A 17,431-nucleotide genomic window follows, 5' to 3' on the forward strand; every position below is an offset into this window, starting at 1 on the left:
ATCAGTGTGAACAGTTTCGGGAAAGGAGTGCCAAAAAAGGGACCTCATCAATGTGATCAGTATTGGAAAGGAGATGCCAAAAAGGGATCTCATCAATTTGTATCAATATTATAAAGGGGGTCCCAAAAAGGGATCAGTATTGGAAAGGAGGTGCCAAAAAGGGATCTCATCAATTTGTATCAATATTATAAAGGGGGTCCCAAAAAGGGTTCTCATCAATGTGTATCAGTATTGGAAATGGAGTGCTGAAAAGGGATCTCATCAATGTGTATTACTATTGGAAATGGAGTGCCAAAAAGGGATCTCATCAATTTGTATCAATATTATAAAGGAGGTGCCAAAAAGGGATCTCATCAATGTGATCAATATTGGAAATGGGGGACCAAAAAGGGACCTCATCAATGTGTACCAATATTGGGAACAGCGGCCAAAAAGGGATCAATGTGATCAACATCAGAAACAGAGTGCCAAAAAGGGACTGCATCAGTGTGATCAGTATTGGAAATGGGGGCCAAAAAGGGACTGCATCAGTGTGATCAATTTTGGAATCAGGGTGCCAAAAAGAGATCTGATTAATATGTATCAGTATCAAAAATGGGGTGCTCAGCAGGATCTATCAATGTGTGTCAATATCAGAAAGGGGGTGTCCAAAGGGGACTTACAAAATGTATCAATATTGCAAAGGGGGGGGGCAGAAAGGGGGTCTCATCAATATGTATCAATATCAAAAATAGGGAGTACAGGGGGGACCATCCATGTGTATTGATGTCAGAAAGATGATTCCAAAAAGGGGACCTTTCAATGCATACCAATAGCGAAAAAAGGGTGTCAAAAAGGGGCCTCATCAATGTCTATCAATAGCGAAAAGGGGGTGCCCAAAGGAGACCTTATCTAATCAATACCTAATGTGTATCAATACCTCAGAGGTGGTGCCCAAAGGGGACTTATCAAAATGTATTGAATATTGAATAAGGGGTGCCAAAAGGAGGCTGTTATCAGTGGGTATCAATATCTGAAAGGGGGAGCCCAAAGGGAACCTTATCAATGTGTATCAATACCTAAAAGAGGTGCACAAAGGGAACATATCAATGTGTAAAAATATCTTAAAATATACCAAAAGGAACTAATCAATGTGTAAAGGTCTCTTAAGGATAAACTGTCTAATTAAAAAATGACATTTAAATTATTTTTATTTTTAACTTAATAACTAATTACCTGTGTTCTGTAATGTGGTCTTTTTAATCTAATTGCACAATACTACTTAAAATTGTGAAGAAGGTAAAGAAGGACTAGCTTCCACCCTAAAACCTCTATCTTGTTTTATATATATATGTGTGTGTGTATCATTTTATATATATATATATATATAATTTCTATTATTATATAACAATATAAACTATATAATATCTATTATATGTATTTTATACATATATAAAATTTTAATATATTCCTATATTCTAAAATCTTAAACTCTAAGTTTTCCACCCTGTGATATTACACACTTCTATTCAAACTCCACAACCATAATCTTAGTTTTGTCATTCAATTTTGGAAGCCTTCTCCACGGCCTCAGGTCAAATGCAGTGTTCTCTTGAGGGTCAGTGCCTGTCAGCACAGAAAATCTAAAATTCTCAGTAGCTAAGGCTCTAACATACCAGTACCTAAAGGGGTGCACAGAGGGGACCTCATCAATAGGTAGAAATGCCTGAAGTGGATCAGTGAGTATCAATGTCCTGTGCCAGGGCCTGCCCACCCTCCCAGAGAGCAATTCCTTCCCCCTGTCCCACCTAACCCTGCTCTCTGCCAGTGGGAAACCACTCCCTGCCCATGTAAAAAAATCTCTTTTTTAATAAGCCCCCTTTTCCTTTACATGGGAAGATCATTTTTCCATGGGAGAAGCCATGTCCATGTTTCTGCCTCATTGCCCTGGCCACTGTCTCATTTCTTTCTTATTTCTTTCTCATTTCTTCCTCATTTCCAGGCCTCTCAGCTCCTGTCTGGACTGCTTTTGCTGTGTTCCCAAGGCTCCAAAATTCACCCTGGATTGCACACAGCCAGCCCCCAAGGACACTGAATAAATGACAAGATCTGTGTGTTATAGATGCATATCATAATACTGCCTTTTCGCAAATTTTAAAATGTGTGGTGCTAAAGTAACTTTGTTATAAAGGTATAGTTTTTATTTCTGGTGTTAATTAAGCTCAGTGAAATAGCTGATATCAGTGTGCTTGTGTTAAAATGCCTGCTGGGATGGGATAACACCCAGTGAACACAGGATGAGGACCCTGCTATTGATATTCCAATTATCAGCACTCACTGGCTGAAGGCAGTGTGGAGCAAGGCCCAAACACTGGAGGTGATAAAAAAGGACTAAAGCCACAACCAAGGAATGTGCACACCCTAAAAAGGCAGATACAAGAAGAAGCCAGGCTAAACAATTCATGGAACTTATAAACTAGTTAGGGAAAAATTTTACTGTGCATAACTGTTTATGAATATGCAGCAGGCTGATATAAATAAAAGGTATTTAAGGGCTACCCCAAAGATAACAGGGTGTTCTTGGTTCAGTGCCAAATTGCACGCGGCCCTGATAACCTTAGCTCTGTGCTCCTTGTCCCCTATTGTCCTTTATTAAACTTTTTGGCCGTTCCCAGGAGAGTGGAGGTGTTTTTCACACACGGGTGCTGTGACTCAGGCCACCTCACGAGGCACTGCGTGTGTCTGGCAGGTGAAGGGGTGCTGCTGATTGTCACTGCTATTTGTGGCACCCTGGCATTGCAGGTGGCAGAGCAGAGCCGAGGCCAAGGCACCAGCAGAGACCTCGAGCACCTTCTGGTGTTAAAAACCCAGAGAGGAGAGAAGAACTGCCAGCTTTTAGTTCACTTTTTTATTTGGACCGTAATGCAAACAGGCATAAGTATTCCATAAAATCAGAAGATTGGGACTATACAGAGAGAGGTGCATGCTTCAGAACAACGTGGATATCTTGCAAACAGAGCCAGAGCCAGTCTGAGAGAGGGGCTGGAGCACGGGGGACGAATGGCAGAGATTTTAGCAGCATTGAGAGCTCAGAGGTAGGGGAAGAACCATGTTTCTGGCTGCTTAAAGCACTGGTAGGACCACACACAGCTCAGGTCACCCCACCCCTGCACAAACCTACCCTGGGATCACACAAAAAGCAGCTACAAAAGGAGCTCCCCCTGCCCCGCACACACCTGGGGGATGGGATGCAAAGTGAGAGTGCCAGGCTCAAATCTTGGCGTGGTTTCCTCGAGCGGATGAAGGCACAGTGACCTGAGGGTGTGAGGGGAGCAGGGAGCAGCCAGGCCTGGGAGCCCCAGCCAGCCCAGCAGGATTTACCCACATCTGAAGGGTTTACAATGGAAAATTTGGGAGTTCCCTGCCCCAAAGCTGCCACCTTGCCCAGCCCAGTCCCCGTCCTCACCGTGGCACCGCTGCTCTTCAGGAAAAGGCCACTGGAAAATGAAAGACTCCAACCCAACCTTTGAGTCTGAGACTGAAGGTGCCTGGGGGAGCCAAGGGGATAAATCCCTGCTCCTATTACAAAAATTAATTGGCACTGAATATCAAATTCCCCGGGCAGCTGGCAGAAGTGGTGTTTTTAACTCTGTGCAATGGAAAAAAGCGACGAGTCCTGGCTGAAAGTCACCGTGCTCTGCTCATCCTCTGCCTGGGGAATTGTGTGTGCACTCTGGAAAAGCTGCACACTGCTCACAAAGCACACACAGCCTGGGGTTTTTAAAGGCATTTCGAGGCAGCTGAGCATGGGAATTCGACCTTGGGAATTGTGGGGATTTGCCTATCTTGCAGGGTTTTAGCAAAGCAGGGATTTTGCACTGAATCTCTCTCACAGGGAGATTCTCCAACCCCATCCCTGTTCCTGAGCATCCTCTGGGCTGCTGGGAAGTGGCTTTTGTTAAGACAGGATTCCATGCCACGATCACACGGAGAGGAGAACACAAAAGCAGGCTCAGAAGCAAGGAGCATTAATGTCTCAGTCAATTAAGGCTGGTTTTGTTGCCCTTGATAAATTTTTAAAATCTCTGCCAGCAGTTATTGTAGGAACAAAAAGTTTGATTTAATCCAAATTTGATACACTGGCTGTTTGCTCTCTGTTTGCTTTCCTCACCCCAAAACCAACACATGAAAACAAAGCAGCAAAAAGGAGCCCTGAATTAGCTCCTCTTTTAGACCAACTTTTCAAGTATTTAGCCTTTCAATTTTCCAGGTATTAAGGATGCCCCTGGAAGGAAAATACTTTGCCTGGTGATTTTACCTCCCCGATTTCTGCACCAGCCCTGCAGAGAGCTGCCCTGCATCCCAGTTCTTGCTTTTCCACAGCTCCAGAACAGCTCTGAAAGCTTTGAATACAAGAGTCTCGCCCAATTCCTCTCCATAGCAATGAGGAATAGCTGCAAAACTTCACCCTGTAGGCTCCTGATAAACCAGGAATTCTCAGGGTCAGCATCACAGGTTTGATTTGCTCACTTGGAGGCTCTTCCTCCCCAAAATCTGGCCAGGTAGGATGTGGATGAGTGAGGCAGGAGAGCAGCAGCCCTGGCAGTGAGGTGCTGCCACTGCTCAGCTCTGAGCTCACAACCTCTTGGGGCTTTATTCCTGTGATTCCAGGGCTCAAATTTCCATCACAGCCAAACATCTGCAGGGGTGGAGGCCAGGAATTGCCAGTCTGCTTCATTTTCCCAGCAGGGAAACAAAAAACCAAAAAAAGGTGGATCTGCATGGCAATGCTTGGATATGCCACGAGTTTCCCAAGCTGATTTTCACCTTCCCTAAATTCTGTTTCACCTCTGGAACCAAGTGCTTTAAAGCAGCAGCTTTCTCCCTCTCCCCTGACTCCCTGCTGAGCACACATGGCCACATGGGAGAAGCTGGAGCTGGGATTTTCCTGGGAAGGGGGAGATTTCCCAGGGATTGCTGGAGCCATGCATTGCAGGCACGTGCAAGCGCAGATTGACACACGTAAAAATATTCGGAAATTGCTGCTGCTGCTGCTGCTGTGCAAGCTGCCAAAATCCCCAGTGCCACTGAAGCCAGCAGGTGTGGAAGGCATTTTGGATCTGGGAGGACTTGGATTCCAGGCTGATTTTATCCAAGTTTAGGATTACAGGTTTTTCAAGAGCACTGGCCAAATTTTGCTCTCCCTGTTACAGCAGAAGGAATTGCTATAACAGGGAGTTTCAGCAAAGTTGAATGGTCCTGCAAATGTGTCTCCATCTGTTGTGTGAAGGGACTGTGCTCCCCTCTGGAACTGTCAATGCAATTGCAGAGTTATCAGAGCAGTTCTGAAGCTGAGAACGAGTCCCTGGTGGAAGCAGGAACAGAATCGAGTTTTGAGCATAAAATCATCCTTCCAAAAAATGGTGGGAACCCTCAGGGGGCAATGGAATGGCTTCAGTGGTCAGAAGTCAGGAGGCAGCAGCTTTGGCTTGGCCTTGGTGCAGGTCCATGAGGCTGTGAGCACAAACACAACCTCTCCCCCCAGTTTGACCAGAACGGGTTCTCCAGGGTGTGGGAGAGTTCCCAGCCCAGTCTGCACCCACACTGTGACCTCTCCCACCTCCATCCCCCTGTGGAACCCCAGCTCAGGGAGATGGGGCTGGGTTTGCTCCCAGTTATCCCAGGAGGAACAGGGAGCCCGAGGCAGGAGCAGTGCTGTGCTCCCTGCCCAGCACAGGGCACTGCCAGTCCCTGTGCCCCCAGCAGGGCTGCCAAGGGAGGGATCCCAGGGGAAACAGCCAGGATGGGGCACAGGAATCACCACACACTGACAGGGCAGGAGCAGCCACAGGCTGGACACGGGGACATTGTCCCCTCTGTCCCCACAGCCTCCCTGCAGGGAGTGGCTGCTGGCCAGGACACAGCTGCAGGACTGCTGGCTGTGCACAGACACCTCAGATCCCTCAGATCCCTCAGATCCCTCAGATCCCCGTGCCCAGGGGGTGCACACAGTCCCTGCTCCCCTGGGGACACACAGGCACACAGGGGACAGGGACAGCACAGAGCCACATCCCATTCTCCGGCCAGATCAGCTCCTCTCCAGCAACAAGCTCAGGCCACAATGTGGAGGTGACAGCTCTGTGAGGCCACTCCTGGTGGCAGATGTCTCATTGTCCTGCCCTTGTCTCATTGTTTTACCCTTATCTCATTGTTTTGCCCATTGTCTCACTGTTTTGCCCCTATCTCACTGTTTTGCCCCTGTCTCATTGTTTTACCCTTGTCTCATTGTTTTACCCTTGTCTCACTGTTTTACCCATTGTCTCATTGTTTTGCCCCTGTCTCACTGTTTTACCCTTGTCTCATTGTTTTGCTGTTGTCTCATTGTTTTGCCCCTGTCTCACTGTTTTGCCCCTGTCTCACTGTTTTGCTGTTGTCTCTCATAAACAGAAGAACAACAAACTCCCAGGCAGCCCTTCCCAGGAGATGAAACCTTGGAAATCACCAAGAGCACAGCACTGGATACTCATGCACTGAGTGGTTTTTCCCTGCTGGTGGGCACAGCAGGGTGGGAAAACACAGAACCTTTCCCCCTGGGATTTCAAATCCATATAATGACTCTCTGTGGACACTTGAAAGAACAAGGAAGTGAAATCTTTGCAAAAAAACCCACTTTGTAGTGTCTTGAAAATCAAACCTCCTTTTCAGAGAAGAGACTCTTTAACACCTGGAGAGTGAAAAGGAGCAGAGCTGCTCCAAACTGGGGCGGTGGTGATGGTGGAGACCCTCAGGAGAGCCACTGGGATGCTGGCCAGGCTGGGTCCATCAGGTCCAGCACAGGAGGGGTGGGCAGCAGGCACCCAGAGGGGACAGATTTGTCACCTGAGTGCCCCAGAGGCACAGCCCCTGTGTGTGTGACCCCTGGAGCAGTCAGGGCCCAGGCTGGGGCACACCCACCTCCCTCTGTGCTCATAGCAGAGATTTTGTGGCTACACCTGCACATCAGAAAGGCCACAGGGAGACGAGCAGAGGCCAGGCTGGAAGAGCCACATCTCAGGAATAATAAAAGCACATCCACAAGTTTCTTTCCCCTGTTGCTAAGGGAGAAAATGGAGCTCGAGGGGAGTGTGAGGCCCCTGCAGGTGGAGGGGATGAAGGGGAGCAGTTCAGACGTCTGAGACTGACTCAACAGCAAAGTGAATCAAAATTCCCAGTGGTTCAGCTTGTGAGGAGCCAGCAGGAGCAGAGGCAGCTCGGAGCCCTGGGGGGGTTTAACCTCATGGACCTTCATGGCAGGGAGGGGTTTCTGCTCCAGGTCCAGGCAAGGAGCCCTAAACCAGCATTTCCCCTCCAGGTGTTTGCTGAGCTCTGCCTGCCTGGCCCAGAGCCTCTGCAGACCCTGCTGGCTCCCCTGGGAGGGGACATGGAGCTGATGAGCTTTGGGATGCACTAGAAGCGAGATAATCCAGCTCAGACACAGGCTGCAGGTGGGAGGGGGGACAGCAGGGCAGGCAGGAGGCAGGACAGGGGGAAACCTTGCCAGCACCACGGTGGGAGCTGGGAAGAGGGCAAAGAGATGTTTCTTTGGGCATTACCTCCTCCTCCTCATCATCATCAGGTGGCATCTTCCCTTCTTCTAAAGGAGAACCAGAGCATAAAGCAGGAGCCAGAATTCCCCAGAAGAAGAGGATGAGTCTGATTTTCTTTCTGATTTTCTTTCTGATTTTAGCTTTGTTCCTGCAGCCCCAGGATGGGGGTCAAGCTTGCAGCAAATTCCCAGCTCTGAAGCCAGGGAGTTTTCTCCCAGAGAGGACCTCTCCCAAACTCACACATCCCAAGCCAAGGGGCCCATCCCTCTGCCTGCCCTGGGTTTGGGGTGGGCTGTTCCTTTCCTCCGTGCTCTCCAGCTTTCCCCTGCAGGTCCCCAATGCCGAGGCAGTGCCACAGAGCCGGCCGTGTGTCCCAGCCCTGCTCAGCTCTGGCCACACCGTGGCAGCATTTATTCGTTTTATCCTGTGTTGGATGCTCAGCTGGCACCAGCAGACCTGGATCTCAAATTCTCCCGGTGCCTGGAGCCCTTTTGCTCCTGGGTTTTGGGCTGGAGATGTTTCAGGGACTCAGGGAGCCGAAGTTGCAGAAGGTGTCCCAGCCCACGGAGATGTGGCAGGAGATCCTGGCTGAAGGTGGGAATAACAGCACAGCCTGGGATGGTGGGACTTGTTCCAAGGGCTGGGAGAGTGGCAGAGCTCCTGCAGCCCTTTCTGTGCTGCCTTTAGCTCAGGGCAGGAGAACTGAGCCCTGTGAAAGCTCCTGGGCAATCCCTGTGCTGTCAGCAGTTCAGGAACTCAGCTCCTCATATCCAGGATATCCATGCACAGCTGGGCACAGCAGGGCAGGAGGGGAGCATCAGCAGCTGCCACCTCAAGATGCCAACCCTGCATGCCTGCCTCCAGCAAGAGCTGCAGCCACGTCCTGCTGTCCTTGTGCTGACAGTGAGGGAGGACAAAGCAGGGATGGGCAGAGCCAAAAAACGCTGAGGTTCAATCCCTGGATGGGCCATTCATCAGGAGCTGGGCTGGATCCTTGTGGGTCCCTTCCAGTTCAGAATGTTCTGTGATTCTCCAGGGTGCAGCAGCAGGAAGGACACACAAGGTCACGTTTGCTTTCCCTTGCAGACAGCTTTTCTCTGTTAGAGCCTTTCTGTTTCCTCCAACCTCTCTGTGGTTGTGTTAAATTGCTTTTGGGGCCAGGCTCTTGCAGCAGGGCTGAGGTGTGAGCGTGTCAGAGCCCAGCACCTTTGCAGCTGATCTCACCTCCCTTCTCACAGGAGCTGTCCTGGCTGAGACAGCTCGTGCCACTGGCAGGTGGCACAGAGGGGCCTCACCCCCAGAATGCCACACACGTCTCTCTTGGCAGGCAGGTGGCTCCACAGTGGCACTTTCTGCTCCCTGAAATGTGGAAAGGGCTGGCATCTGCTGTCCCAGAAGTGCTCATGAGATGTGCTAAGAGCTCTGGGATTTCATGATTCCTCTGTTGGCACATCCTCACCAAAGACCTGGAGCCTCCATCCCCCTCCCAGTGCTGCCTTTGTTCCCTCTGGGAGCTGCTTCTGTCCCATCCTCATGGCTTTCCAGGCTCACCTGGGAGGGGGATCAGGGTGTGCAAAGCTCTGGGTGCAGCCAGCATGGCTGCAGATCAAATATTCTCTGGAAAACCCCCTGGAGAAGTCATTGCCAGGAGCTTTTCCTCGGCCTGCACATCAGCCTGTGTGCTCAGAGCTTGTGGGAGAACTTCCATGGCAGCAAAAGTTGGGAGTGAGCAAAAGGAGAGGCTCACAGGGAGCAGGAAAAGAGAGCAGGAGAAGAGAGACAGAGCAGGGCCCATTTAGGAGCAATCATGACACATAGATCAAAAACCACACAGCTGTACCCAGGATGCTTGGGGATGAATAAAATTCAAGGGAATTGCACATCATCTGCCCCCAGCCTCAGGCATATGCCCAGGTTTGCCCATATCCAGAGAAAAGCCATGAAAACACAAAGATTCAGCTAAGCCCTGAGCTGGGGAAAGAGGCAGCTTGGCAGGAACAACCCCCAGCTCTGGACAAGCAACAAGACCTCACCATTGCCCAGCCCCTGCCACCTCTGCTCACCCCCAGGAACTCCCACAAATGATCACAAAGGTGGTGATTTCATGCAGCTGCAAAATGCCCTCATGGGAAGGAGGGGAAGTGTGGAATTCTGAAAAGAGCCACTGCAGGTTATAAAGCCATCCAACTCCAGTGGGGAAATCCAGGGGAGGGGAAGGAGGTGAAAAGAAATGGCCACAGGACAAGAGCAAGAGAAGGAGGAAGGAAAGGAAATAAAAGTCATCATCATCATCATCATCATCATCATCAGGACACAAGAACAGGACGAGAGACAGAGCGCTTTCCATGGGCAGTTCCCCTGGGAAAGGAGCCACCGTGTCCGTGAAATACAAAACCCAGTGCCCTCCAGCTGGAGGGGGCAGCAGGTGCTGGGACTGGTTTGGCATCCCCTGGGGGCGAAGGGTCCAGTTAGGAGCAGAAAACCCTGCAAGGGAAAGGGGAGAAAGGCTGGCCTTAGAGGGAGCAGTGAGGAGCACCGGGATCACCCCGACCTGGCCTTTCCGTGTGGTGGGCAGGAGTTTACAGAGCTGGGGGGCTGGGCAGGAAGGTGACCTTGAGCCCTATCCACAGGTGGGAAACTGAGGCACTCTGGTAGAGTCCAGACCCCAGAGGATGTGATTCCTTGGAGAAAAGTTCCTGCCAAGCCTCAGGGATGTGGGGAAACCCATTTCAGGCACTACACAAGGAAGGGGTTTCACCCCAAGCTGCCAAGGGCCAGCACAAGGAGCACGATCCATGCAGCTGCCCCAGCCTTTATCCTAAATAATCCTTCTGCTCAGCCAGGGAAAATCCCACCACGACCAAGCTGAGCAAATGGCAGGACTTGGTGGAGCAGAAACAAACACGGCAAATGTCAAAATTTCTTTTTTTTTTTTTTTTTTTTTTTACTTCTGGTTGTTTTTGCAGCATCAGGGAGAAAAATCTCTGGATCTTTCCTGAAGGGGCATGGAGAGCTGAACAACACCTGGAGCCAGCCAGGCTTCCCTGCAGCTGGGGAGAGCCACCCCTGCCTGTGGGTTTTGCCAGCCTGGAAGCAGGCAGGACCATTTTCCTTTGCATGGGATTGTCAGGTCTGAGCACATCAGTGCAATAAATTGGGAAGCTGGGGGGATTTATCCTGGAGAGGTGACAGCTATTCCAGAGCAAAAATCAGTGCCTTCCTCAGCCTCTGCTTCAAGGTGTGCACAAAAACCAAAGCTTCCTTCCCCATCCTTCCTTCCCCATCCTTTCCCAGCCCGTGAGGTGGCTGCAGGGGTTAAAACAAAGGTGTGGACTCACTCATCCGTGTCTTTTTTGCTCTCCTCGATGAAGGCAATGGACTCGGATCTAAGGCGGTTTGTCACCTCGTACGTGCGCAGGGTGACTCCAAAAATATCCTCGTGGTACCGGCTGTCATCCTGGGAGGGAGGGTGGCAGAGGGACAAAGGGCATTTGTGAGCACTCAGGGTCAGCCCCAGCAAAATCCTGCATGGTGGGGAGGCAGCAAAAGCGCAGGAGAGGGTTTGGGGTTTGTTACAAGGGGACAGAGTGACCTTCCCAAGGTCACACCCTGGGCACAGTGGGGCTGTTCTGGGCATCAGAACTCCCTCAGCTGCTGGAAATTCCTGGCTGGCAGAGGCACAGTCTGTGGACAGGCAGAGGCTCTGGGCTCCCTTGGATGGGGCCTAGGTGGAGGTGGGGACATGGTTCAGAAGGGGAAATCCATTGGGAATCATGCTGAGTTATCCTTCTGTGGAGAAGCAGAGCTGTTCCAGCACCCACCCGTGGGTCTGTGTCCCAAACTGAGCTCACTTAAGCTTCAGCTGCATCATCTGTGTCTGGCACAGGGTGCCCAGACAGGGAGATTTGCAGCGGGGACCCACAAAATGCCCTGATAAATCCATTGACGGATGGCCAACAAGCCCTGCCAGGGGCGCCCAAAAGCGCTGGCACTGGTACTCAGCCCGCTGCCCAGAGGAGCCAGGTGACCTCCCTGCACACAGAAACCTTTGGCATGTCCCCCTGCTGACCCTGCCTGGGCACAGGGGCAGGCAGCAGGTGCAGTGCCCCTGGCAGGAGTGGCAGTGGTGGCACGCTGCAGACAGCACTCACCCGCAGCTTGCTGAGGAAGGCTCCTGCCTCCTCTGCTGACAGCTGGCCCTGCTGCCTCACGATGAGCTGCACGGCCTTGAGGACGTCCCCGGCCATGGTGACATCCCCGCAGACGTAGATGTGGCCTCCCTGCTCCTTCAGAGCTTTGAACACGGTCTGGGCCAGCTGCTCCTGTAACACGTCCTGCACGTATTTCTGAGGGATGAGGAGGGAGCTGGGATTAACTCGGGTTTGTCCTGCCCTGGGGGCAGCACTGAGGGGTGGCCCCTCTTTGGGGGACACAGCTGTGCCTTGCAGCACCCACAGTGACAAAAAAGAGATGGGGACAGCAGCAAAGCATCCTTCTGCTCTTGCATGGGCACACCTGCACCATCTCTTCCATTGCCAGGCCTGTTCGGTCCCAGTGGGAATTTGGAGCAGGTATTTGCAGTGGCTGTGGGTCACTCCACTGGGTGATACCCTTTCCCCTTTCCCCTTTCCTTTCCCCTTTCCCCTTTCCTTTCCCCTTTCCCCTTTCCTTTCCTTTCCTCACCTTTCCTCTCCTTTCCCCTTTCCTTTCCCTTTTCCTTTCCCCTTTCCTTTCCTTTCCTCACCTTTCCTCTCCTTTCCCCTTTCCTTTCCCTTTTCCTTTCCCCTTTCCCCTTTCCTTTCCTTTCCTCACCTTTCCTCTCCTTTCCCCTTTCCTTTCCCTTTTCCTTTCCCCTTTCCTTTCTCCTTTTCCCTCTCCTTTTTCCCCTCCTCCCTTTTCCCATTCTCCTTTCCCCTCCTCCTCTCCCACCTGGATGGCAGCAGGAGCAGCCTGGACACACATTCTGGCTGGCACTGGGATGGTGACACACTCTGGGAATGGTGCCCACAGGGAAGGGACAACCCTGCCCATTTCTGTGCCCCAGGGATGAGCCACCAGTGGCCAGGGACCCTGCCCAGGCTGGGCAGCATTCCCAGGGCCATGCCCACCTTTGGTCTGTCGGGTTCCCGGGAATAGGCCGTGTACAGCTCTCTGAAGACACCCTGGCTCTTGGCAAACAGCGTCTCCTCCTTGTAGATGTGGTCAATCCTGGACTGCCGGCAGCCAAACACCAGCACCATGGGGCATGGCTTCAGCCCTGGGGACAGTGTGGGGACAGCTCTCAGCCCGGGGACACCAATTCCCACGAGGGGCCACCAGTTCCCACCAGCCATCTCCAATTCCCACCAGCCATCTCCAATTCCCACGAGACATCTCCAATTCCCACCAGCCACCACCAATTCCCACGAGTCGCCTCCCTCCACACTGCCATTGTCCCAGATCTGCTGGGACACCCCCAGCAGGGTGGGGCCCCCATCCCAACACCCCAACCAAGGGTTCCCAAAACCTGTGTGAGGTGAGGAAGAGGATGGCTCCACCCAAAATCTGTGTGAGGTCAAACAGGGGGCAGCTCTAAATCTGTGGGGTGAGGAAGAGCACAGCCTCACCCAAATCTACGTGAGATGAGGAAGGATGGCCCTGCCCAAAATGAGGTGAAGAAGAGGACGGCCTCACCCAAAATCTGTGAGGGGAGGAAGAGGACAGCCCTACCCAAAATCTGTGTGAGGCGAGGAAGGATGGCCCCACCCAAAATCTGTGTGAGGTGAAACAGGGGACAGCTCTACCCCAAATCTGTGTGAGGTGAGGAAGAGGACGGCCCCACCCAAACTCTGTGAGGTGAGGAAGAGGACAGCCCCACCCAAAATCTGTGTGAGGTGAGGAAGAGGACGGCCCCACCCAAAATCTGTGAGGCGAGGATGGACGGCCCCACCCAAACTCCGTGAGGTGAGGAAGAGGACGACCCCACCTTTGTGCTGGATGTCGAAGAGCCGCTGCTGCCAGAAGCTGCGGAAGGGGGCGATGCCGGTGCCGGGGCCGATGAGGATGCAGGGCACCTGGGGGTCCTGGGGCAGGTGGAACCCGGGGGCACTGCACACAGCAAAGCTCCAGTTAAACACCAGCAGGGTGTTCCCTCTGCCCACAGCCAGCTCCCAGAGAATGAGGGGCAGAGAATGAGGTGAAATCCCAGGATGTGACATTTTGTGCAGAATTTCCCTCAAAGGGGAACCATTTGCTCACAAACCCAGCCCTGTTTTCTCCCACACTGTGACAACAATTGAGGGCAGAGAGCACATCCTGGGAGGGGTTTCACCCCCTCCTCTTCAGGCCTGGCCTCTGTGGGTCACTCACCCTCGTACAAAGCAGGGCACCACTTCATCCGTCTGGATCCGACTGAGCCACGAGGAGCACACTCCATGGTGGATGGGTCCCTCTCCATCTGGGAAGGGAGGGAGGGAGGGAAGGAGGTCTGTACGTGGCACATCACTGTTTTCTTTCCTAAAACCCTCCCTGCTACATCCTGCATGAACACCTGCCTGAAACATTCATATCTCAGCATCCATTCTCCAAGAATTTGGCAGAGTTTTGCACTTGGATCCCTCTGTGGAGCTACCCAGGACCCTGACCTGGCAGAGCTGGACCTCCACAATCCTTAGGGAGCACACAGCTCTCCTTTGAGCATTTTTGGCAGGAGCAGCATTGTGATGCACCCAGACACAAACCCTCCATGGCAGCTCCACTGTCCTCCCTGTGTCCTGCAGAGCACCAGGACTGTGCCCATCCACACCATGACCGTGCCTGGACACATCAGTGTCACTGCTGCACAAGTTTGGCTACTGGGAATGTGGATTTTAGGGTGGGCAAACACAATCCTACATGGAGCTTGGGTTATGGACCTGCCTGTCTCAGGCTGAAAGGTGCAGCTGTGGGTGTGTGTTCTACCCCCATCTGTCAGAGCTGGGGCAGTTCTCTGCTGTCCATGGGGCAGTTTTTCCTTTATCTCTCCCACAGCCAATCCTCCCTGCAGGAGATCTCTGCTGTCCATGGCCACTGAGTGTCCCTGCAGGGCTGATCCAATTCCAGCATCCCATGGGGAGATGCTGCATTGCCCAGGGCAGGAGCCAAGCATTCCTACCTGGATCCAATGTGAGCCTGGCACAGCCCAGCAGCCTTTGCCCAGGGCATTGCCAGAGGAGCAGCTTCTGCTGCCCTGCATGGCCAGAGGGAGCCCAGGCCCATCTGCAGCAGCCCTGGAGCTGCAGAGGAAAACTCCCCCCTTGTGCAGGATCCCTGCTCCAGCAGAGCCACAGCTGGCACTGCAGGAGGGCTGAGCCCCCATGGGATGGGGCTGTGCCACCCCCCTGACACACAGGGGACAGGGCATGGTCTGACTCTGGCAGTGTTGGGTTTTTTTGTTCTTTGTATTGCATTTGTATTTTTAATTTTCCTAGTAAAGAACTGTTATTCCTACTCCCCTATCTTTACCCTTAATTTTAAATTTATAATAATTCAGACACAGGAGGTTTACATTTTCCATTTCAGGGCAGTCTCCTGCCTTCCTTAGCAAACACCTGGCTATTCAAACCAAGACACCACTCCAGAAGTGTCACCTCTGTGTCACTGCTGCTCTCCATGCCATGGGCCAGCAGTGGTTTGGGGGAATCTACTCTTGCAGCAGGCAGAAGGGCCTCCAAGGCACATCTCCCTGCCCGAGGTCTGCTGTGGCTGCCCCTGTGCTGTTTCCCCCAGAGCCCAGCCCTGGGGCGGTACCTCGGGTGCGGTAGGACACCACAGCCACGGTGAGGTGCACCTCCCCTGGGTACATCTCTGGGGATGAGCTGATGGAGTAGTAGCGAGGCTGCAGGAGGGGCAGCTGGGTCAGCAGCAGCGTGGAGGGCATCTGCACCGAGGGGAACTCCTCCAGCACCTCCACAATTGTGGGGTTCTTGGACCACTTCCACTCCTCGTACTCCTGCAAGCCCTGGGAAAGAGAGAGGGAGGGAGGAGAGAGCTGCAGGATCCACCTTTTCCAGCTGATATCCCACGAGGTCCGTGGCAAAGCTGGAGAGGGGGGCAGTGAAGGCACCATGAGCCCTGCTCAGGGCTGGAGACAGCCTAAGCACAGTGTGGGATGGAAATGCCCTGGCTGGGCTGTGATTGCCCCCAGGCCCTTGCAGAACCTGGGGCTTGGGCTCTTTACCTTGCTGAGCACCTGCAGACGTTTCTTCTCCTTGTCACTGGTGGCCAGCAGAGCAAACTGCTGCAGCAGCAGCGGGGTGGGAGGGGTGGTGATGTCCAGGTAGTACTTGAAGGCCTGGAAGATGGTGCAGGGTGGGACACGGTTCTCGTCTGTCCAGTTACTGATGACACCTGCCAGGAGGGAATCCAGCATGAGCCTGGCATCAGCTGAGCAGCAGGGCCAAGGTGGGCAAATCCTGGTTCTTATCCCCCTCTGAGACACTGGATTAGGGTTTTCCATCTCAGGCAGGGAATCAGGAAATCCCTGAAATCCAGTGTTGGGATGGCCCCTCCACATCCCTTAATTCTTCTTCCCAGTCCTAGACATTGCCCTTTCTAAGGGAATATAAACACCTTTAGTTTTGCCATGGAAAATCTTCCCCAGGACCCTGCCCACCCTTCTGTCACAAACATCTTTTATGAAAAATCCTTTCCTTAGGATTTTTTCTCCTGAGAAGCTGAGAGGCCTCAGGAACAAAATGTAAACATTGATTATCTGCTGCTTTGGAATGCAACAGGTGGATCTGTGATTGGCCCATGTTGGTTGTTTCTAATTAATGACCAATCACGGTCCAGCTGTCTGGACTGTCTCAATCAGTCACAAGCTTTTGTTATTATTCTTTTTCTATTCTTAGCCAGCCTTCTGATGAAATCCTTTCTTCTATTCTTTTAGTATAGTTTTAATATAATATATATCATAAAATAATAAATCAGCCTTCTGAAACATGGAGTCAGATCCTCATCTCTTCCCTCATCCTTGGTCCCCTGTGACCACTGTCACACCCTTCAAACCCTTGCTCCACATCCCAAGTGCAGACAAGCAATGGCTCTGGGCAGGGCAGGGATGAAAGAGGAGCTCCTGATCCACACAAACACAGCAGGCAGATGAACATAATTTTCCTGGGGCCACCCACCTCCCTGAGGAGCTACAAGAACTTCAGGGACAGGAGGAGAGAGGCCACCTGTGCTCCCTGGTTACCTAGAGCCGTGCTCCTCTCCTCCAGCAGCTCCACCTTCACCAGCTGGTTGGTTGGAGGGGCATCCTCAAGCCTGTCGATGAGGGCATTGACCAAGTCCTCGTGGTTGCCCGGGAAGACGCCCAGGTGGTCCCCGGGCTGGTACTGCAGCTCCTGGTGCCCGTTGGTGTGCAGGCGCAGGAAAATCGTCAGGCGGCTGCAGGGCGAGGAGCAAAAGCAGGAAAAAGTGGTTTGGGGGATCCTTCCCCAAAATCACTGACTTTGGGATGATCTTTGGGAAAGCCCCCAGAGATCTTTCAGGGAGAGGCTGAGCCCTGGCCTCAGGAGCTGCTGGTGCACTGGGAAGGGGTGGTGGCACGTCCAAGCTGTGGTGGCCGTGTCACCAAGGTCACAGCAGGGAGAAGGGACACTGCAGCACACCCTGACTCACCCTCAGGGACTTTTTAAAAGGGGGAAACCAATTGAACCTCTTGCTCAGCAATTTTATCCTTCCTTTGCTGCTCCTCTGTCAGGATCTTTAGCTGGTCAGAGTGACCCCAAGAAAAGTTTGAAAGTCTCTTTTCCCAGCCCGGTGCTTGAAGAAGGAGTCAGGGCTCTTCATTTCTCAGGCTCAAGGTTGTTCATTGTTTCTTATCTATAAAAAATTTTCTCCTG

At 52.3% G+C, this 17,431-nt stretch overlaps 1 protein-coding gene across 4 annotated transcripts in view; it reads right to left on the reverse strand.

Annotated features, from left to right (window-relative positions):
- Positions 1 to 2,868: 2,868 nt before the first annotated feature.
- NOS1 (nitric oxide synthase 1) overlaps positions 2,869 to 17,431 on the reverse strand; it is an 87,405-nt gene continuing 72,842 nt past the window's right edge. For all 4 annotated transcript variants that reach the window (XM_077187580.1, XM_077187579.1, XM_077187578.1 and 1 more), the window contains exons 21-29: positions 16,780 to 16,973; positions 15,763 to 15,932; positions 15,333 to 15,543; positions 13,914 to 14,001; positions 13,531 to 13,652; positions 12,674 to 12,822; positions 11,717 to 11,911; positions 10,904 to 11,022; positions 2,869 to 10,049 (exon numbers count right to left, since the gene is read on the reverse strand). In XM_077187580.1, coding sequence (XP_077043695.1) covers positions 10,034 to 10,049; positions 10,904 to 11,022; positions 11,717 to 11,911; positions 12,674 to 12,822; positions 13,531 to 13,652; positions 13,914 to 14,001; positions 15,333 to 15,543; positions 15,763 to 15,932; positions 16,780 to 16,973 — 1,264 coding nt within the window. In that variant the 3' untranslated portion in view covers positions 2,869 to 10,033. The remainder of the gene's footprint in view (positions 10,050 to 10,903; positions 11,023 to 11,716; positions 11,912 to 12,673; positions 12,823 to 13,530; positions 13,653 to 13,913; positions 14,002 to 15,332; positions 15,544 to 15,762; positions 15,933 to 16,779; positions 16,974 to 17,431) is intronic.

The sequence above is a fragment of the Agelaius phoeniceus genome, chromosome 18 (assembly GCF_051311805.1).
Source record: "Agelaius phoeniceus isolate bAgePho1 chromosome 18, bAgePho1.hap1, whole genome shotgun sequence".
NCBI classification, from domain to species: Eukaryota; Metazoa; Chordata; class Aves; order Passeriformes; family Icteridae; genus Agelaius; species Agelaius phoeniceus.